Source organism: Triturus cristatus, chromosome 6 (genome assembly GCF_964204655.1).
Source record: "Triturus cristatus chromosome 6, aTriCri1.1, whole genome shotgun sequence".
NCBI lineage: Eukaryota > Metazoa > Chordata > Amphibia > Caudata > Salamandridae > Triturus > Triturus cristatus.
The window spans coordinates 184,364,181-184,387,085 of record NC_140589.1 but is presented as its reverse complement, the minus strand read 5'-3'; the positions used below and the strand labels follow the sequence as shown (position 1 = coordinate 184,387,085).

The 22,905-nt window shown below is 47.0% G+C and overlaps 1 protein-coding gene across 1 annotated transcript in view; it reads right to left on the bottom strand.

Moving 5' to 3' along the window:
* The window catches only part of LOC146816603 (cysteine-rich venom protein-like), a 138,931-nt gene that overhangs the window by 103,444 nt on the left and 12,582 nt on the right, over window positions 1-22,905 (bottom strand). The window contains exon 4 of the mRNA XM_085609533.1: window positions 21,247-21,337. Coding sequence (XP_085465659.1) covers window positions 21,247-21,337 — 91 coding nt within the window. The remainder of the gene's footprint in view (window positions 1-21,246; window positions 21,338-22,905) is intronic.

Genomic DNA, 22,905 nt, shown 5'->3' with positions numbered 1-22,905 from the left:
GTTGAGTCCTTTAAGCAGCACAGCAGGTACAGTTCAAGACCCATAAGTGTCTGACTGCAGGGGGTCAGAGACCCAGGACTTATACTCAAAAGTCCCTTTGATATAGGGGGTGACTTGAAAGCAGTTCTCTGAAGTGCACAGCAACCCCTTTCAACCCAGTCCTGTCTGCCAGACTATCTGTGGTGGGTAAATCAATGCTTTGTGTGTGGACAGGATGCTACCTATTGAAGTGCCCTACTGCTTTTAAGCAGTGTCACTAAAGAAAAAATAAAATGATAATACCTCTAAGTTTTTATCATTTTATTTTCCCTTTTTGCAGAAGCTTTGTGGGTGGGATGGGTAGGGCTGCTCTGATGACAGAGCAGGGGAGGGAAGGAGTGGTTTGCACTTCCTAAAGTGCGCAAGAATGTTTAGCCCGCCCTCTAGGGCCAGCCAAACATTCATGTGCACTTTGCATGTTCTCCACTCAGGCTGCATTACAGCCTGGATGGAGAACATGCCCAGGCCCCGATTTCCTGACTCAGCGCCCAACTACGGCGCTCAGACCAATCACAATGCTGCATTGCAGCACTTTCATTGGCTCAGGGGAGCCTGGGTGTTCACCAATCACAATGCTGGGTGCTTCCTGGGTGCTCTGTTCAGAGACGATGATGGGGAGAGCAGCAAGACACAGCAAGGAGGCAAGGAGGTAAGCTTTGCTATTTTTTACTCCCAGCTCCCCTACCATATGCCCCCACCCCTGATCTTTGCCAGCCGCCGCTGAGTCCCTCCCATTCCTCCCTGCCCAGGAAGATCCATCAGAATACAGATGAATGCAGATGATTCCTCATAATGCAGATGAGCCTCACCTTCTTGTGTTTGTGGCTGTCTAGAGGGAATGCACAAAGTGTAGCTGTCACCCACCCCAAACATGTATTGCAAACAGGTTGTCAGGCACATAGAACAATGAGTGCAGAGAAATACCCACTTTCTAAAAATGCTTACCTACAACAAGTGGCATTTCTGAAACAGTTACTATAACAAACCTCACCAGTAAGGAGGTTTTATCATTACCATTCCAAACATATGAATTATGAAAACGCAACTCCTCTCTGATCAGGAATTACAGTTTAAATGTGTATTAAGGAATTCCCAGTGCTAGTCTATGAGAGGGGTAGGCCTCACAGCAGTGAAAAATGAAGTAGGCTGTTGGTCACTACTTGGACATGCAAAACATAAAAGTACATTTCCTACCTTTTGCTCACATAGCTCTCTGCCGTTACGGTTATTTAGGGACTACCTTTGGGGTGACATATGTAAATAAAGGGGAGTTTGAGGTTTAGCACATAGTTTTCAATGCCAAGCCGCAGTACACACATAGGCACTGCAGTGGCAGGCCTGAGTCAGGTTTGAAAAGCTACTTCTGTGAGTGATACAATCAGTGTTGCAGCTTTTGAAGCATTTGAAGTACAGGCCCTGGGCATATGCTATGCCACTTTACAAGAAACTTACCAGTACAACAAATATGCCAATCAGGTATACACCAATGGCATCACGTTTACAGGAAAAGCCCATGCACTTTAGAATTGGTTAGCAGTGGTAAAGTGCTCAGAGTCATAAGGCCAACAAAAAACAATCAGCAAAATGTTGAGGGAAAAGGCAAAAAGCCCTGTGGAAGACAACCCTAAAGATGTCAGGTCTAACAAGGGCAACGCAAATCCTATGATAAATATCTCCCTTAATGTTGGGCTTTGTTATTTAGTAAGTGTTTCTAATTTTGTGGTCTCAATTTAATTGGTTGTAGAATGCATTTGCCAATTTCAGTTATTTTTTTGTTTTATTTCGTAATCCTAACTGTATTTTAAGTTTGATTTTTGTCAGCAAATCCCAGAGTTTTTTAAATATACCTTACTGTGATATGAGCAGTAGAATTCAATCAAAATGTTTTGATACACTGCTGACACGCAACTTACCTTAAAGTATACTACAATCGAGGCATCCTGTCATAATGCCAAGTCTACAAGAAGTCTAGGTTTAAAAAAGGCTGGTGCCAAGTTCCTGTGTGTGTTCTAGAGGTGAGCCCTTTGAAATATAAGCAGGGCAGGAACATTTTCTGCTCCCAAGCATCCGGGCAGGATAGCTCATCTTGCTAACACTTAGCCCCCCTTTGTCTCGCAGTCTGCGAGGAATACACAAGACCCAACAGCTAAGCTACTTTTAGTCATGTGACCCAGATCACTGGCAGTAGACACCTAATGGTTAGGGCAAGAAAATGTCCACTCTCTCAAAGTCAACCCGTGCTCACTACGCCACTGGAGTCAAGCTATCCTGGCTGATGACGGCTGATAGCCAGAAACCGGTCCTAGGATGCTAGATTCCGGTCCAGGGAAGACATGGCTTGGCAGTTCGGGCTGGACTGTTCCCATGAGGCACAGGGTCAAGACTGATTTGCATATGGCCATGTCTAAACTGGGGTGGTGTAGTGGGCAAAAGAACGATGGATTTAACCCAGATCTCTTGACTGGGGGAGAATGTATGCATTGTCAGCATTCCGTCCATCATTTGTTTGTTGTAACACTCTCTCAAAGTGACAGCTTCTAAATTATAACTAAGGGTGGGCGGACAACTCCGTTCTGCCCACGGAATGTGCGGAGATTTGCCCTTCCGCCTTCCACGATAATAGGCGGAGAACCAGGGCAAATCTCCGCACACTCGGGGCATAACGGAAGTTGTCCGCCCGCCTCCCGCCCGCCTTAAAAACATTAGAATAACAATTGTTAAGAGTAACCTTACCTTATCGGAGGCGTCCCCGGGCTCTGATCCTTCTCCAGCACATCTTCTTCTGGGAACTTCAGGATGTGCATAAGGGAACTATGCGTAGAGTGCGGAGATTGGTTTAATCTCCGTGCCTCTCCGTATAGGTCCCTTACGCACATTACGCCCACCCTTAATTATAACTTAAAATCCAATTTTACCATTATAGAGTATTTTAAATCATAGTTTGAGTCCAAATATGACATGACATTTTTACCTGCTCCTAATCAAAATATAGCACTTTTAAAATGTACTAAGGTAACCCAATGGTATCCAATGCCAGAGATAGGCCTTACAGAAATGGAAAATTAATGTAGGATATTTTCACTGCCAGGACATGTTAAAGTTGAAAACACTTGTCCTCAAACACAATGCAACCTGCCCTATGGGCTTTTTATGGCCTGCTTTAGAGTAACGTATATGCATTAAAAGTAAGGTTTAGGCCTGGCAAATGTATTATTTTTCCAGGTCGAATTGGCAATTGTAAAACTGCATTATGGGCTGCAATGGCATGTTTTAAAGTGTTATTTAAGTGGGTGGCACAATGAGTGATACATGCCCACTAGTAGCATTTAATTTACATGACCTGATTAAATGTAGTACCATATACTAAGGCCCTGTAAATTAATTAAATATGACAATCTGGGGTAAGACATTTATACCATGTTTAAGGGAGTGAGCACAAGCACTAAGTCCTAATACCAAAAAACCCAGAGAAAAACGGTGGTGGTGAAGAGGTTGATTATGATTAGGGCCAACCACGTCACCATTTTTTGTATAATTTCAATCAGAAATCTTGAGAAACAAAGACCAAAACAAAACCAGACAGATTGAAAGAGCGATGCCTTTTTTCCAGAGTGAGTCAAGGATATGTGTATTTGTTTTAACTTTCCAGGTCACAACGAGAAATCACCTCCCATTACTGTGGGGATTGCTCAAAATGCAAGTTTAAATAATTGGCAACATTAATAATAATGTGTCAAGACTGTGCTTGGGGTATCATGTTTATATTTTGTGGTGAGAACAAATGTAGGTTCAACTCGGCTACATTTTCTAGCCAAAATGGATCAAACACTACTAAAAACGTGGGATTGGAAGTTCCTGTTTGTCCATTTGCAAAGCTTGACTGTTATCTGCAAGTAGCTTATTACTGTGTTTCGTTGTGAATCTGGTACTAATGAGGGGACATTTTTGCCCAGACCGTATAAAGCCACTGAAAGTGACTGGTTTCTGGAGAAGCCTCAAATGGACAAATGAGAACATCAGAAAGGCTTTATTGCCAGGGGGATTTCTGGAGCAGCCACAAATGGACAAAAGAGAATGCCAGAAATGCTTTTTTGCAAGGGGAAAGGGAGCACCTGAAAAACAAAATGTCATTTTTGGGGGGGGCTCTGAAATATTGCATGATATGGAATGCAAGAAACAAAAAAGGGAAACAATCAGCAGAGAGCCCTGGTCAGCCTTCCAATTGACCACTTGGGTACCATTAGACACACATAAATAGATGTAACAGCAGCTGTGCCAAATAAACAACACCTATATTTCATGTAAATGCTAAATATGAATTTTTCCCAAGGAAAGGATCTGTGAGAGGGGGTGGAGCGTATTGTTAAATATGTGCTTTTCTGCTCAAGACAATGAAGGAGACACAGACCATAAGGTGGTGGGTGCGCATAGAGTGACTGTGTGGTGATGCAACAGATGGGGATGTACCATGGAGGCTGACTAAATATGCTAAATATGGAAACAAAGAAAAGGTCTGTGTGGTGCAGATGAACTTTCTCTCTCTCTTGCCAGGGACCACTGCCCCCGTCCTGCGGGCGGTACTGCTTGGAAGAGATCTGAAAACGGAGGCACCCAAAACGGCTGCCTGTTGGGACTTGTCAGACCTGTTCACACATCAAAAACCCCAGACTGAGATCCTGGGACAAGAACACACAAGCAAAGCAAAAGGCAGGGAAAGGTAATAAGCGAAAAGAAGCAGGGACATGCAGATTCGGGAGATGAAAAAGACACAAGGGTGGATGGATGGATTTTGGATGGGGCAGGTGAGAGTTAAGATGAAACAGGGTAAGTTGAGAGAAGTAATGACAAGGCAAGAGGGTTGGGAGGAAAAATAAGCAGGAAGAACGGGGAAACCGGAGTGCCTGAAAACGCAAGCACTCGTGTGGAGTGCTTTAAAAGAAAGAAAAAATTAGCTCCAAAATTGTGAGCAGAGGAAGGCCACAAGTATTTAGGGGCATATCTACAAAGCGGCAATAGAAAATTATCGCCACTTTTGCGGCCGTTTTCGGCCGAAAAGCGGCGATAATTTTATCGCCTAATTAGCAAGGTCACACTAACGCATAAAACCTTGCATTAGCGCACAAATTCCTAACGCCCAAATTCTTAACGTGGGCGTTCCTGACCTGACATGACAGGAGAAATGTCGCTAAGCGACATTTCTCCTTTCATCAAGCCCCACGCTATGAAGCATAGCGGCAAGAAAAGTAGCGATAACCCCTGTTATCACTACTACTAGTTTGTGAGTCCCTATCAACAAGCTAACGTGACATTTCGTGAGATTATCGCTGGGTTTCCAGCGATAATCTCACGTTAGACAGTTAGCGCTAGCATTTTTATCTCTTTTGAGGTAAGCGTTGCTAATAGCACGCTATCTCAGCGATAAAAATCCACGCTAGCCGGCGATAATTATCCTAGCGCTTAGCGATAATTATCGCCGGTTGTTGCTGATATGCCCCCAAGTCCTTGCTCCAGGGGAGGAGAGACAATATGATGCAAACATGCAGTGCCAAAGAGAAAAGAAGCAAACACAAACGACGGTGAAACAAGCCAATGGTAAGATTATGGGCAAGCTGTAGCCCCCTAACTGTAAATAAAGTGTCTGGAAGAGACAGCACATGTGCTGACTAAGCTAGACCTAAAAAGGACTTCAGGATGACGCACAAGTGAAAACACAGAGGGCCATATTCACAAGGATCTGTCGCCGAGCCTGCAGCACTTTATCTTATAAACTTATCGCCCCAATCACAAGCTGGTGTTAACAGCCCAGAGCACCAGGTACCCGCAATAGCAGCCGCAAAAAACATCGCAGCGGGTGACCCCCGCAACTATCGCTAATGAGATGCAGAGTAGGCGTTCCCATGCCAAAAGCTGTGACAACATCACTCCACAACATTCACAACGAACAGCCAGAACTGCGATAAGGACACGAAACAGACGATAAGGCGCATTAGCACCAGTAAAATAACACCTGCTCCGACCTGGTGCTAAGTCGGACCACAGCCTGGACCACAAAAGGGAGACCAGCCCAGAGCCACATCTGAAGAACAACAGATGCTCCCGGCCAACTGAACATGCAGCCCGGAGGGCCGAAAGGGAAACAAAACCCACCGCAACCACCCCAGGACCCCATCTCCCCAGCACCCCCGACCAAAGACATGCCACATCAGCTCCACCCAATCATGTACAATGAGCAACCCACATTCATTTCCGAAGCAACAAATCAAACTTTGTTAAAATGAACACTGAAATGAAATGAAGCCACATTGCGGCTCCCCTCTGGCCAATCCGTAGGTCGCAGCCTGCAAGACAAAAATCATGATGAGAAGGTGTGTCCTGCGCACATCAAATGACAGAGAGAGAGCAAAGGGGAGAGAGAGGAAGAGAGGGAGAGAGAGAGAGTAGAAGAGAGGGGAAGAGAGAGTGTGAGAAGAAGAGAGGGGGAGAGAGAGAGAGAGAGAGAGAGAGAGAGAGAGAGAGAGAGAAGAGAGGGGGAGAGAGAGAGTAAGAAGAAGAGTGGGGGAAAGAGAGAGAGAGAGGGAGAGAAGAAGAGAGGGGGAGAGAGAGAGAGAGTGTAAATGAGAGGGAGAGAGATAGAGAGAGAGCGCCACCCCTGCGCGCCCAGGCCACACTGCTCTCCTGCTGCCACCGGTGTGTCTCCAACCACTTGCCGGCATGTAGTGCAGTTCATTAGGTCACACATCTGAGACAGACCCATCATCTGAAACAGAGTCCAGATACATGATTGGCACAGTACACACAATTGCACAAGACAACATTGCCTGCCCGCCCATGCACACCCCGACAGAGGCACCCTAGCCCCTCCCACCACCCATCGGAGCATGCCTGCCCATGCACTGCCAGGCCGCACTGCTCACCTTCCGCCACCGACATGCAGACAGAAGGTCCCATCACGTGCCGCTGCAAGCCACAAGCCCGGGGCCCGCAGACATGGCACACTTCACACCATGTCGCCCAGCTCCACAGGCCACCCGGTCCCACGTTTGGTGCTGAGTCTTGATTACTCCATGGCAGAGGACATACCAGTGCACCCGGCCTCATTGCAGGCTGCACACCCGCTCAGCCCAATAGGTGCCACCAACTCTGTGATCCCGGAAGCGACGCCACGTGGCGGTAGGCCCGTGCTGCCCGCTGGCTCTGGCCTACACTGCGGTCCAGCAGGGCACACAAAACCTGAGCTGTCCGGACCGCTGGGATGGGCATCATCGCAGGCTGCACACCCGCTCACAGCTCAAGGTGCCCCTAACTCAGTGCACCCAAAGTCACCGTCCCGTGGTGGGGCGCCTGTGCTGGCTGCAATGCTCCAGGTGCCACTAACCCTGTGCAACTCCAGTCAGCCTGCCACGTGGTGGTAGGCCCGTGATGGCTGCAAGGCATTGGGTGCCACTAACCCTGTGCGCAACAACTCATGGGCCCTTTATGATTGAGAACCGTGGAGCGTCCGTCATCCAGTCACCACTGGAAGAGGGGAATGTGATGTCGTTGGCCCCTTATGTTGGCGATGTCTCATGGCCTGTGACGCCTGTGCCGGATGGGTGTGGTGTGCGTGCAAACCTGCCCTTAGGGAGTGGCTGTGACATGCTGACAACTAGACCAGTGACCTGCACACCACGAGCGAGCACGCCTGCGATGGGTTGCAATGAGGGTCCCCCTCGGAGCGTAAGAGGAGTGGTCTTGCCTGCCATACGCCAGACCAGCGGAGGGCTTGCAACAATGACTCGTGGGATCTGGGCGTTGTTCAGTCCATGTCCGGACATGGAAGTGACTGATGAGTGTGTCCCTGTTATAGTGTTCACGGGATCCGGTACACAATATGCAATGTAGCACCCTCTGACTGGCATCCCACAGGATGAGCATCATTGACTCAAGGGATATCATTGTCCCTACATTCACCCACATATTCATACATGAATGATGGAAGACATAACACAGCAGTGCGTCACTGGATGTTTATTGCACATCAAGTGCAGTCCTGCAGCTGGAGCAGTACAGGGCAATGCCGAGCACACTACACAATATGGGCCTGTGAAGGGTCAGCCAGAGTCCATCCGGGGATTGCAAGTACTGCGGAAGAGAAAGGGTTAAGTCCGCAGTCTTTTCGCCGTATCATTGGTCATCAAACAGGATATGGCAGTCTATGTCGCTGTCCAAGGTGAGTGCATCAGAGTGTATCAGGGGTCAGTGGAAGGTCATGAGGCCATGTGCGGCACCAAGCAGAAACAGGCCAGGTGGCGGAAATGAATGCTAGTTCCTCCTGATCACAAACCCATCCACGTCCTCGTCCTCTGATGTGTGCTCTGCCCCACCTGTGGGTGTTGCAGTACTGGCTGGGGCACTGTGTGCCACTGACACATCAGAGACCGGAGGAGGGTTGTCGGCCGCACTGTGTGATAGTGACACATCAGGTGCAAGAGTAGGTACGCCTGCTGCACTGTGGGGCACTGACACACCAGGGGGCAGAGATGTGGATGGTGTGGGGTCAGCAGCATTCATCTGCGCCAAGCCTTGTGGCAGCAATGCCATGATGATGATTTGCAGGGCATGGTAGATCCCAACTACATTTTGCTGGTGTGCAGCGGTGGCTGCCATCCTTTCTGTCTTCATATGCACCATGTCCTCCAGAAGCCTCCTCATGTGTGCCAGCTCACGGCTGCTATCGCTGGAGCCCCTCTTAGTGAACAGGTGTTCTTCTCTCCGCGATGTCAGTCAGGGCTCATTGGAGGACATTGAGCGGGTCTAGACACCCATGGATGGCGTCCAGTTTGGTAGCCATGAGGTCGAACCCCACCCGCACCTGCTCAGCCGTCTCCCTCTGGGCCTCCAGCGCACGGCGTTGGAAGGCCATGTTTTGTTCCTGGGGGTCTTGGGAGACTGGAGGGGCCATGAGTGCCTCATGCTGGGTGGTTTGGGTGGTGGGTGGGGTCTCCTCGATGCAGCTGTCCAGCCCTGATCCTGGAGGTGAGTCACGGATGATGTCAATGATGTCTAGGAGGGCTTGGGTGTCGATGCTGGGGTTGTCCTCCTCCTCATCAATGAAGAGTGGCTGGGACTGCTCTGCAGGGGGTGTTGACACTGGACATGCAATGTGAAGAGGGGATGGTGTATTGCAATGTGTCCACATGTATGTAGCCGCGTGGGACATGTTGACATTCAGACAGCATGGCATTGTACATTGTGACAGTCTATGGATCTGGGTGATGACCCAGAGTCATTGAGGGTGTGCACTGTGCTCTGCTTGATTGTGCATGTGTGCCATTGTGGCCATCTCCACCCGTCCCCCCAGTACCTGGTGGTCACTCACCCTGCTGCGGTTGTGTTGTGTCCTGTCAAGCAGTGTCCGGTCACCCGACTCCGGCCACAGTATCCACACTGATGACTGTCGACACCAGCTCCTCCATGTCATCCAGCTCGAGCTGTGGTACTGGGCCCTCACCTCCAATCTGCATTGCTGCCTTCTGGTTAGCTGCGAGTTTCTCCTTGGTCTTCCGCTTGATGTCATTCCATCGCTTCTTGACTTCGTCCATTGTCCTCTTCTGCTCTCCGACGGCATTCGCCTTGTCTACGATGTCCCGCCATATTCCATTATTGGTGCCCAATGACACGTTGGAGGTGATGAACAGTTGTTGATGGTGTTCCATCACCTCCGTGACTATGAGCCTGTGCGCCTGTGGACTGAACTTCGTCTTCCTCTACTTCTTGTCCTTGCCCTTCACTGTCTCTGAGGTCCCGGGCTGGTCATCCGGGGTGCTTGTGGGGTTGCGCTCGTCCTCTGCGCCTGCTCCAGATGCCTCCATGGTGCTTGGGTGTTGGTCAGTTTGTGTTTGGGTGTGTTTTCTACTTTTATGGTGATTTTTTTGCCGGCCAGGTGTGTGTTGCAGGTCTGGCGCTGCTTATCGCTGATTTCCTCATTGCGCTTTGGCCCATCGCATGTTTTTTGGTGGTGTGGTTTGTGTTTTAATCTCCATCGAGGTGGTTGTATCGCGGACATTGTCTGAGGTTTCGGCAGACTATCGCATGGTACCGCCTTGTTGTGAATTCCACGTTGCCACGGGGTTATTTTCCCGCATGAGGCTGCAATGTGTAAAGTTGTGTTAACAGTTTTTGGTGATGTTTAGCACACATTCTTGTGAATATACCCCAGAGTGTACGCCATTTGATATGACCACCTGGACAGACATGATAGGTAAGGATTGCAGGCCTGTGTAAAATAATTCTGAACTATGCAGCTCAGTGATTTCTTTTGTATCACATTATATCATGCACGTCGAGTGGTATGTGTGCTATACACAAAATGATGCACTGGCAGCCCATGCCAATGTGATCCGCTTGCAACTAACTTTATTGCAGAAATGCACTGGAAGTGTTTTCTGTAGGGAGTTTTATGCCTCCTCGGATTAGAATTTAAAATCTGTACCCCCCCCACCCCCACTCTTTAGGAATACAATTGTGGGACTTTGCATGTTTTAATGGCCAATATGGCACTTTATAAGTAAAAGATCTCAATGATGTCTATCTTGATCTGTTGAATAGAATATAACAAAAAGCAAGATGGCACTTGGGGTTAACGCCGTTGTTACCTCACCAGTTACAATCAGATCTCCTACTCATCTAAATGTGTGAGCGGTGACCACATCTATTGATCAATGTATTTTTTTAAAGAGTTTTATGAAGTGCGAACTTGACCTGAATCGGATATAAGAGCGCTTTACATAGCACCAGTTGCATTACATAAGTACACATTCATTTTTGGTAGGCACAGGGAGATTAAGTGATTTGCCTAGAATCACAGGATGTTCAGCGTCATTGCCAAGACTCGAACCCAATTCCCCAGATTCGAGGTCGACCACCCTAGCCATTAGGCCAACTGCTCTCCAATGTATATTGGCCAAAAGCTAACAAAAGATGGGATTTCAAAGTAGCGCTTTTGGCTAATGCGGAGAACAGGATATTTGATATATTTAATTCATCTATTTATTAGGAGTCCCAATTGGCTTGTTTGAGACCGTCACATTTGTTGGTTTGCATATGTGACATTGGTTTTCACCAATCCTGAATTTCTATTTTTGTTCAGATTGTCGTTGTTCCCTTTTTTTTAATTAATACATGGATCTTATATTGTGATGCCATTAGGATAAAATGCTAATTTCACTTTATAATGTCTTGGTTTTCTCCTTACCATTGGGGGCACTGTGAAGAATGTAAAGAGCAGATGCCTTGGATGCTTTTATGAGACTTATTGTGGTATTGAAGGATTGTATTCAAATAATTGATGGGTTATAAGGATGCTTTATTATAAGTATGCTGCCCTTAGTACATATAAGAGTGCAAACGCAACGCCTGATATGTATAGCTCATTTGTTTTTAACAACGAAGTAACTCGGATTCCAGTCTGTCACATAAATATATGGTTTTGTCTGAAAAAGGCAAAATTTGATTTTAGAAGCATGAGAAGGATGCGCTCACTACTTTGTACATAGGGGTAAAGAGGCATGTCTGTGAATTAAAAGGTATTATTCATGAAAATCTTGTCACTACATGGCACATGATGGGCAACCAGTGGTCAGATATACTTAGGTTGTTCGGTTGTTTGTTATGATGGCCCGGTGTGGAAATGTTTAATGCAAGATACCAGATCAATGGAAAAAGGTTAAGCACATATTTATGCTTTTACGAGGTTTATTGCTAAAATCTCTTGTGATGGTTCTAATCTGCATATAACTTGGTTTTAAATATATTAATTGGGTGTATTCAATCGCAGCCCTGAAGTAGTGAAAGGAACAAAACATGTCAGCTTTTGTCATTGTTGACTGTTTTGACCACAAGCGAGCTTGTTTAATAAATGGAATTACAAACAAAGGACTTACCGTAAACTAAGTTGTGAACCATCTCTTATTCTAGCATGCCATCGTTGGAGAGAAGTATAAAAAAGATGGGATACGTTATTTCGAAATAGTTACTTGGATTTCTGTCCTTTTGCTTTATTTTGTACTATTTACAGTGCTGAACTATAAAGTCTAACTAGAAGTGGTGAATTTCAGTGTTTTTTTCAACAGTCATTTCTACCTAACCAAAATGCTCTCTATGCCGGCATCTCCCCCCAGCTCTTCAGACCATAGAGAACGCTGCAGTCAGACTCATCCTGGAGCTCAACAAATGGACCCACATCACCCCCACCTCAGAAACCTCCACTGGATCCCTATTCAGAAGAGATGGTAGTTCAAGATCCTCGTGCACATCTACAAAGCCCTAGATGATCAATGACCGTCCTACATCAACCGTCGACTGAGCTTCCATCTTCTCACAAGACACCTGCTCTCCCCTCACTTGCCCACGCACACTCCCCCTGCATACGTTGCAGCCGCAGTGGGGGCACTCCATCTCCTACATCGCCGCCAAGACCTACCACTCCTCCCCCGAACAGCACCCTCCCTGGTGCACTTCAGAAAGAAACTCTAGACCTGGCTTTTCAATGTATACATAGCCACCTCAGTGTCAAGATACCGCTAGGGGTAAGAGTGCTGCATTATACAAATGCTGATTGATTGATTATGCTAATTTAACCTTTGGTTTTGTCAGTGATAAATATAAATATATATAAACGTATCACCATATATTTACATTTCGTCTCTGGGGCTTCACTAGGCTCAGGAAGGGGGTAGTGCACACCCTCCCATAATATTTTACTCTGCCTCCTCAAAAAGAAAACCATGGGTCACACCCCTGAGCCCTGGCCCACCCTGGGCGTTAGGGTTTCATAAAACAAATCATAATTTTGCAATGTCATCAGTGATGTAAATAATGTCATAGAACATGTCATGAGTGATGTAATATGTGGGGTCATAAGCTGTGCATTGCGGTGGCGCACATTATAGTAAGCTCTCCTAGCTATAACTGATACATTTCTGTGTTTTTTTGTTCAGAATGTTAATGTTGCTTGACATACTCACCTAACTATAATGTTAGTTTGAACTTGTTTTTTTTAGTGAATTTCTAAGTTTTTGGTGTAACACATAAGTATAATGTTACTTTAACCTTTGGTATTTTCAGTGAATTTCTAGTTTTTTTTCACATAAAGTAATATTTATTTGCCATACGTAAAGACCACCCCCTGCATTACACAGCCTTTGGTTGTGTGTCACAGGGAGGCTGGCCATGTGGTCTAGCCTGCAGCAAACCCCCACAGGCAACCAACCGCACACTGTGCACGGCCTTCCATCTCATGCAGCGTGGGATTCGCAGCAGGGCCTGGCTTGCAGCCAGGACCTGCGTCCAACTCCCTACAGGCAGCTACCCAGAGACAGCCCACCCGACTCCAAACATGGCGTTTGCTCATTCACGGTGTGGCATGACCCCATCCTCCTGGGGCCAAATACAATAGAAAATAGGAGGGGGGCAGCCTGCCCACCTCCCCAAGCCTCTTCCGGCCCCACCCCTTGGGCCCAAATTTAAGGAGCGGGCCCGGAGGGAATCCCTCCCTGAGCCTTAATTGGCCCCGGGGACACTATCCTCTGGTGGCAAACATATTAAAAAGGGGAGGGGACCCACTCCTGAGCCTTCATAGACCCCTGGAATCCTATACACCAGTTCCATTTTTTGTTTAAAAGGGGAGAGGGAACAGCACTCCTCCCAGAGCCTTACTAGATCTAGGGGACTCCATTCCCTGGGGGCAAAGCCAATTAAAATGGGAGGGGGCGTGCAGCCCCTCTCCCTCAGCCTTTTTAGGGCCCAGGGGACCTCAATCTCCAGGGCCAAATTTAATAAAAAGGGGGAGGTGGCTTCCGCCCCTTCCACGAGCCTTACTAGGCCAGGGGGACCTTATCCCCTATGGCAGAGTAATAAATAAAGGGAGGAGGATGAGTAGCCCCTCCCCTAAAGCCTTATTATACCCCGGGGACCAAATCCAGCTGAGCCCTGGGTTTTCTTTAAAGGGAACGGGGGACTTGTGGCTCTCCTCCTCAAGCCTTCTCAGACCTGATCTCCAGGGCTCGATATATGTATATATTAAAATGGAAGGCGGTCGCATGTCCCCCATCTCCCGAGCTTATACAACCCTGCAGACCCCATCTCCCAGCTCTGCACCTTATTTCAAAGGGGAGTGGAGGGGATGCACAGTCCCCGTTCCTGAGCTGTTCTCGGCCCCAAGGACCCTATCCCCTAGGTCCTGCATCAATTAAAGGTGGTCGCCCTGGTGCCCACCCAGAGCACCCACCAAACATATGTTGGAGGGCGCTGGGGAGCCCCAGGGCCCTGTGGCCCCAACAGGCTTCCTACATGGTGCAGGAGCCCGCATTGCACCCAACCACAGCTAGCAGATATTAATGCTGTTCCCTCCGGTGGGAGCAATGTATCGATCTGTCTCTCCCATCAGTGCGGGCAGGGAAATAAGTCCTAAATCTGCTCCCTGCTGGTGGGAGCATTTTTAAAGCTTCTGTCTGCTAGAATTAGACTTTGTGTTTGCTCCCGTTTGGCAGGAGATTAAAAAATGCTCCCGCCAGGTGGGAGCAAACACCTGCCTGTGCAGGTGCAGGCAGGGAACCCACTGTGTCCCAGGGGTGGGCTCCATGGGACAGAGTAGGTGAGTCAGCCCTGGGGGATGGGCTTCCTGGGGCCATTAAAGGATCCAGGGAGGGCAGCTGGCCCCCTCCCCTTACTATATTCTGAGGGCCACTGGGGATGGGGTCGCAATGGACAAATGCGGCTCGGGGAGAGGGACCACATGCCCCCTCCTCTAAAATAATAAATTGGACCCCTGGGGGATGAGACCAAAAATGGCCCGGGGTATGAGCCCCAGGCTGCTATCTTTTGTTTTGATAATGTGGGATCATGGCAAAAACTGCTGGGTTTTTTTCAATTTTGGTATCGGGAGGGTGGGGCGGTCCTTCTGGGTCTGGGCCTAGAGGGACAGGCTGTCCCTACACTGCTACCTTATATCTTTTTTTTTTTAATGTTCAGGACAGGGGACTAAATTCCTGAGCCCTGTAATGACTGCCAGCAAAGTTTTTCTGATGTTGCTGGCAGCCAGTTAGAGCACTTGCTCCCACGGGAGTCTGACTCCTGTAGGAGTAAATTGCCCTAAAGGAAAATAAGCCCCCTGGGCCACTCAGAATGCTCTATTTTCAAATTGCTGTTCACGCAAGACTCTCAAGAGACTCTCGCGGACCCAACCATTCAAATATTTTTTAAACTTAATTTCTCAAAACTACTGAATGGATTTACACCAAATCACAAAAAGCACCATCTGTGGACCAAGATCTAGCTTCCTGACATTTTTGTGTAATTCCGTTGAGCAGTTTTTGCGGTAGTGCTCCTAAACAAACCTATGGAAAATGCAGGGGATGCTGCATTTTGGGATCTTCCCTTTTCTCCCCTAACTTGACACATCACCCCAAAACTTTCTTATCACAAACTAGTTAAAAAGTAGCTCCTTTTTGAAAAGTTTCATGGGGGTTCGTCGAACAGGGCCAAGGTTATCAGTAAACCAAACAATGTATTTTCTGTGGAAATGCTGACCTAACTGTACCTACCAAGTGTGATCGGAAATATATCCTATACTCACCGAAACAGTTAAAAATTGAGTACAGGTTCTGGCTATAACACGTCAAACCACTGAACTTCATCAGTGATGGTAATCAATGCACACAACACTATGATTAAGCAAAATTTAAATTATGCCAACATGATTTCAGGATTTTCGCACTACACATATTGCATGAAATTATGCAATTATGCCACTTTGCATAACTGTGTGGCATTTGCATGAAAGAAAATTGGGGGGATCGCATATTTCACTGTAAAACTGTACTGCAAACACACAAGAACAACAGAACCTGGGGGGAAGCTTGCCACGGAGAGGAGTGGCTGCTTGATCGAGCGGCTCCATCGAACCGACCCTATTCTCCCCATTAATCCCTACACAGATCCGAGAAAATGACGTGAAAGAAACCTCCACGACCGCCGCAGTGCTTGAAGGGCAAGTCCTGCCCAGGAAGACAGCATCAGACCTGCCGTGGAGGCAGTGCGGAGTTGGGCCTGCAGGAGTCTGCTGACCCCCGGCTTGAGTAGCAGTGAGGGAGCATGGGACTCGGCAGACGGGGATGCAGATAGACAGAGCACCTCTCCCCTCGCGCGAGCCCTGGAATGCCAAAGTGAGCAGCACACTGCCAAGAGGACTGGGCTGAGAATAATTGCTGTGGGCTTGTTGGCTCCGAGAGTGGTTGATCGGACTATGTGGGCCGAATATAGCACCGACCGGGTTGTTACATCACAGTACATTACAGCGCAAGTCGTTACATCGACTTGCTGTAGGGGGCGCAATGGACTCAGGAATAGTATAATTTACTATTCAAACTCCAGTGTGCGCAACAGTAGGAAAGGTGTTGGAATAGGAAATTATACTATTCCTTAGGTTAGCGCTCCCCCTACAGCAAGTCGATGTAACAACTTGCGTTGTAATGTACTGCGCTGTAACAACGCGATCGTTGTAACGACCACGTTGTAATCGCATGCGTTGTAACGCATGTGACTTAATGACTGTTTCCCTCGTGGGACGCGACCAGGGCTGATAAGGCGGAAGGCCCTCTGACCTCAGAGTAAAATCGGCACAATTGATCAACGGCGAGGCCAATTAGCATCGGGCCTGAAGCCTGAATAGAGGTGAGCGGCAGGACACTTGCAGAGTAGTGCAAGCTCCCTAGCAATTCGATACACATTTAAAAGTCTGAGCATTATAATATCAAAGGGAGAAAATAAATTCATTGAGGATAACCTGCACCCCCAATTGGAGAGACTGCGCAGGGACGTGCAACACTGGAGAAAGCTGCCACTGACATGGATGGGACACGCAGCCCTATTAAAAATGATGTCACTGCCCAGATTCCTGTATGCGCTGCAAAATACTCCATGTAAGATATCCCCTAGTTTCTTTAAACAGATTGACCCTGAGCTCAGGCTGCTATTGTGGGACAGCGGACAGGCTAGGATAGCCTTACCAAAGCTACAGTGCAGCATCTATGAGGGAGGACTGGCAATTTCAGATATTAAAAAATATTACTGGCCAGCGCAACTCATGACCATTAATGAGTGGGTATTTGCGGGGAGAGAGAAATCAGCGTACAGAGCCGACCATCACTATATGGGGGAGGGAGGACACCTCTCGGTGCTGTATCACCGGATATTGAGCGCTGAACTACCTACATCTACTCAAACGACACTACAGGTGTGGAGGGAAGCCAACACATTCTTGGGGTGGAAAGATAAAGCGACAGGGTGAACGCCACTCTGGCACTCCGAACATCTGAGGGAGGTGGGGCACCTAAATGGCTTCTACAATGGCAAGTATTTGGGATTGATTATTTGGGCGATATATGAAGGGAGCGTAAAATGATGAGCGTTGCGGACCTGAAAGAGGAATATCAAATGTCCAACAAAGAATTCCTCTGATACTTACAGCTTAGACAGGTCCCAGAGAGGGAGCAAATACCAGAATATACTCCACTGGGAGACAGATTACTCATAGACCCCATGCCCAAAAAATGTGTTTCATTGGTAAATAAAAAAAAAAAATTACAATTCTCCCGACCCTGACTGGACAGAGGAGATACAGAGCCCAAGGGAGGTGGCGATTAGGGCGCCGTTCAGATTGTTACAGCTACGCGCGCTCCCCAGATCGTATGCTTCCAGAGTATTCCTACACCGGATAGGATGTAGCGACACTGACCAATGTACACGTGGTTGTGGAAAAATAGGCACCTTCTTCCATATTCCGTGGGCATGTCCAAGGATACAACACTTCTGGAAGAAAGTAGTTCGAATTATGTCGGAAGTAATGGGGGGGGAGGTGCCTAGCAAAGCCAAATGGCATACTACCTGTGTGTCGGGGGAAGAGAAATGACCAAAACATGAGAAGACATGAGAAGACATAGCTCATGACAGTGGACATTGTGTCTAAACAAGGGAAGGGGGGGGCTGTCCAGCCGCCAAGTGTCGCAAAATGGAAAGAAGATATGGACTTGTGCTGCAGTGCTGAGAAGGTGGTGTTCCAAGGAAGGGGATGCCCAAAAAAAGGGACAAAATCTGGGGGAAATGGGCGCAATATAGAGCCCTGTGAATTAGTGGGGGGGAGCCACGAGTCAAGGGGACTATGAGATGGAAATATTTGGTTACAAATGTATTGCGCCAAGACAGCTCGGTATGATATGAATTATACTGTACGCAACAAGGGATGGGGTGTAGAGATGGCAATATTGTAAAAGTATGGTATTATATGTGTTCAATGTACAGCCAGGTGCTGGATAACTACTTAATAAAAATATTTTTTTTTTAAAACAGAACCTGAGCAGCTGGCATTTGAGGTCCATTTGCTCTAATGCATCCTCATTCCAAAAACTGAGGCGAAGATTAATTTTGTGCTTAAATATAGCGCAAAATGCCAAATTTGCATTTCCCATCTTTAGGCATAAGCACATTTCTGGCAAACCTACACAAGAGGACATTACTTGTTTCACTTGCCATCTTCTCTTTCCTGTTTTTCCCTTTGTTTCCGGGCTGTTTGCAAATTGGTATTTTAGCAAGGCCCTCGCCGCAAGTCATAGTGCTTGGCGTGTATATTAGTGACAGTAACTAGCACCTTTCTTTGATTTGGCTCGTTTGAGTCGGCACCTTAACTCAGCTATTCACAGTTTTTTTCAGTAAATTTAACAAACTACTTCATTTCAAACCCTGGCTGTGCATGGCCTGACTTGCAGCCAAGCCCTACATCCAACCTACACAGAGTGGCCAGCCTGCTCCACTCACACTGGCCATGGACAGCATGTGCTGGTCGCAGGGTCAGGGCTGTGGCCAAGCCCTCTGCCCAGCCCTCTGCCATCAGCCATCAGCCACCACCCCCTGCTGTTCACGACCTCAGCTTTGTGGAATAGGGGTTTGTCACACGGCCTTTTCTATGATCAGACCCTGTGACCTTCCCCTGCGTCATTTAATTCCTGCAGTGGCTGTGCCCTTCAGGTGCTAGCTGCAGGACCTTACCTGTGGTCGGTGAATCATACAATCAAAGGTCTGTCACCGGGTTGCACCTACTTCGATTTTCCGCAGGATGTGTCTTATTACATGGCACTCCTTCTGCCACATCTCTTGTCCCCTGGGTATGGGCATTTACCCCCACCTGGAACTAACAAGTGTGGGATGCACATTGGGGCAGATTTACAAGAAAGTGACGCATCTGTAAAGATGCGTCACTTTCCCTGCGCCACCATGAGAAACCCTTGCGCCACTATGGATGCGCCGTATTTACAATACGGCGCACCATGGCACAAGAATTGACAGATGCGTCAAATTCTGACGTATCTGTTGACGCAAAAGGCACGCATTGCTGGAGTCGTGTCGCAAGCACGATGCAACTCCAGCAATGCAGGGGGAGGCCTATCCTTATTGTGCTGCATCACTGCTTACACCTGCTTTAAGCAGGCGTAAGAATTTGACGCAGTGACATCCTAGAAGTGTAGATTGTAGATTTCACTGCGTCACTTCTACAAGGCTTTTTTGCGTGGGAACACCCACCCTGCATGCATTATACCTGACACAGGTATAATGTGACGCAGGGCTATACAACGTGACGCATCTCCCTACATGCGTCACATTGTAAATGGGCCGCATTTTTACGCTGCTGCTGCGTCACAAAAAGTGACGCAACTGCGGCGCAAAAATGACGCAAGGGGCTTGTAAATATGCCCCATTGTGTTTTGTGGACGCGACAAAGTAAATATTCTGTCTGACGCTATGTGGGTTTTTTCATATTCTGGGTATAAAAACCTTAGCAGGCAAAGGCTCCGTTTCCAATATGGGTGCATTCAAGGGTCCAGATTTCTCATCTTGTAAACACATGCGTATTTCCTGAGTAAGGTAATTTTCACGAGGTTCTGAATTTCAAAATGTACAAGGGGGGTATGACTTGCAAATTACCTTCCCTATTGTGGTCCAAAAACGTGCTTTTTACGCTGTAAGGGCACTGGATATTTGACATGTTTTACTTGGCAAAGACTTGAGGACATATTTACAGACTTTGCATGGCTTTGAATGGCCTCATAAAAAGGAGTAAGCCAAGGCAGCGCAAATTGATGCATTGCCTTACTCTGGAGCAGTCCAAGGATGTTGCGGTGGGTGTTTCCACACAACACCCACAGATTTTGATGCATCCCAAGACTTACAAGAACCTGTAAACCTGGGGAAGCGCCCTAAACCGTATGCCTCCCAGGGTAGGTGCAACGAGGAGAAATATTTGTATTTCTCCTCGTTTTTCCTCTTTCTGTGTGTGCTGCTTTCGGCAGCACACATAGAAAGAAGTAAAAGCTTCCCAGGATTGTTTTTGTGCAGGAAGGTGCCACTTCCTGCACAAATACAATTGTGCCTACAACTCAGACACTCTTGCGCCATGGTGCAAGGGTGCCTATGTTGGTGCTATGCAGCCAAACTGGCACCAACGCAGTGGGAAAGGACAGGAATGCACCGTATTGCATAGATACAGTGCATTCCTGCCTTTTCCTCTTGACGCAGGGCATCACAGCACAGCAAGGTGTCTTGCTGTACTGCCCTGCACCAAAAGCCCATAAATCTAGGCCCTGGTGAGCAAATTCATCACATTGTCTTTCAGTGGGTGCACTCCTGTTCGCATTTAAAACTAGATTTGTGCCTAGATTTTTGCAGGGACCTAGGGGTTAACTATAAACCCATGGAGGAATGAATATAATTATTAGATAATATTCACAGCTCTCTCCAGAGGGGGGATGCATAATTTTCCTGCAAAGCACTGTAATTACTATGGGCCTCATTTATGAGGGATTGGCATAGGGCGGTGCTGCATGTCTTCTTAATGCGCTCTCCTAAGCCAATGTGAAAAGGCAGGAATGCACTGTATTTATGAAATATGGTGGAACGGCTCAATGATGCAGAGCAGGGCAAGGCAGTGACTTGAGCTACTTTATCTTACTCCATATCTATGAGGCCATGTAAAGTGGCTTTTGCGTCACCTCATAGATGTGACTCTACGGCAGCACAAGCCTCTCATAAATAAGCCCCACTAAGTGTAAGGTGGTAAATCAATTGCAATTGCAGGTGCAATTTGTCAAGACAAATAGTAATAAAAACACACACACTTACCATTTGATACTCGAAATGATGGAAGGCTGTGGCTGCAGCTACAATTATCTGCAAATTCTTGTGAACGAGCTGCAAGACCATCATCCCATTGCTTGATGAGTAATTAAAGGGTAAATCATTATTAGTAACCAGGATTAAATACCTGAAGGTCTTGTCAACACAATTTCAGGGCCGTGTCAATTTACATATCTACAGAGGAGTACAGAAAGCACCCAACATTGCCTGCTGGAGTAAGTACAATTCCTTGTATTTTTTAATAGGTCAAAGAAGCTAGAGTATAATGTATGTAGAGTAGGTACGCCATTCGCTTTTCACATCCTATAACCTCTTAGTGAGTTTTGCGGAGCAGGGCTGGGTAAGGTCCCTTCCGGTAGGAAGCAAAACCCTTACAAGGGTCCAATACACTCGTGAATCCCAAGACAGTAGGGCCTTGAGACCCTCCCGGGTGAGTAGCTGTGCTATGCAAAATTGATTGACTATCAGCTGTACCATGATGGGTGAAATAATCTGTGCACACCCTTCACAGGCACATGCAGTAAATGCACACACAGACTCCTAGGCAGATATCCAGTGGGTAGGCATTGGGGACTATTGTCCTGATGAAGCCACGGCCTCAGATTATGCAAAAACATGCCAGGGACCTGTTTACAGCATGTTCATGTAACTCCTTAAGTCAACCTTCCTGGTTTTAACCTTGTTACACAATAACATAGGGTTAGTCCACCTTGAGACAATATTTCCTTAGTGTCTCCCGCAAACCTCCTTTTCAGCCTTTGAGGTATAAGGTTGGTGCATTTGAAACACCTACTCAATCTGCAGGTAAGACTATCTGTGCCATTGTAGTGTTCGGATCAAACAAAAGAAGCTCTAAAGAGTTCTGCATCTGTAAGGAGACCAGCACAGTTAAATTCATCTGAGTTTACATGAAGAGCGAGGTCAAAGGTGAAGTAGTTGGGTGAGGTTTTGCTCAAGAGAACTTAGTAATATTTATTACCAGAGTTGATGTCTTTTTAGCATTGACTCTAAAAAGTAAGATAATTTCCCCATACCTGATCCTACAGTGTCTATGGTTGGATGTAATGCATATACAGTACCAGAACCCTCACTTCTTAATATTTAATAACAGTACCAAGGGGGAGCAAGAGTCATTGGTACTCTTGCTGTCTGTTTTGGAATTGCAGTGGACATTCACCTACTCATCTGCGGTGCAGCAAAGAATGGTGTTTCATAATCGTACTGATACTTATACAGTAATACGATTCTCTTTGGTGTTGCCATGCACTGTATTTTGTCCATTTCCCATCACCCTTTCTAAGGTCTTTTCTCTTGGTTTACTACATAATTAAAAGTAGATGAAATACTATTTGATTTTACCTTTTTTATTCGATATTCCTGAACATGAATTTGATGTTTGTGAACATAAGAAGACAGATTTTACCAAAAAGACATTAAATAAAAGGATAGCATCAGGAGGAGCCATGAGTCCTGATTTACAAAACAATTTGACTTAGAATTCCCTTCAATCAATCAATCAGGATTCATAGAGCGCATCTAATCACCCAATATGGTATCCAGACGCTTGCAGGTCCCAGAAGCTTATGTGAACAGCCAGGTCTTGAGAGCCATTTGGAATTCTGGAAATGAGGTGATGGTCCGGAG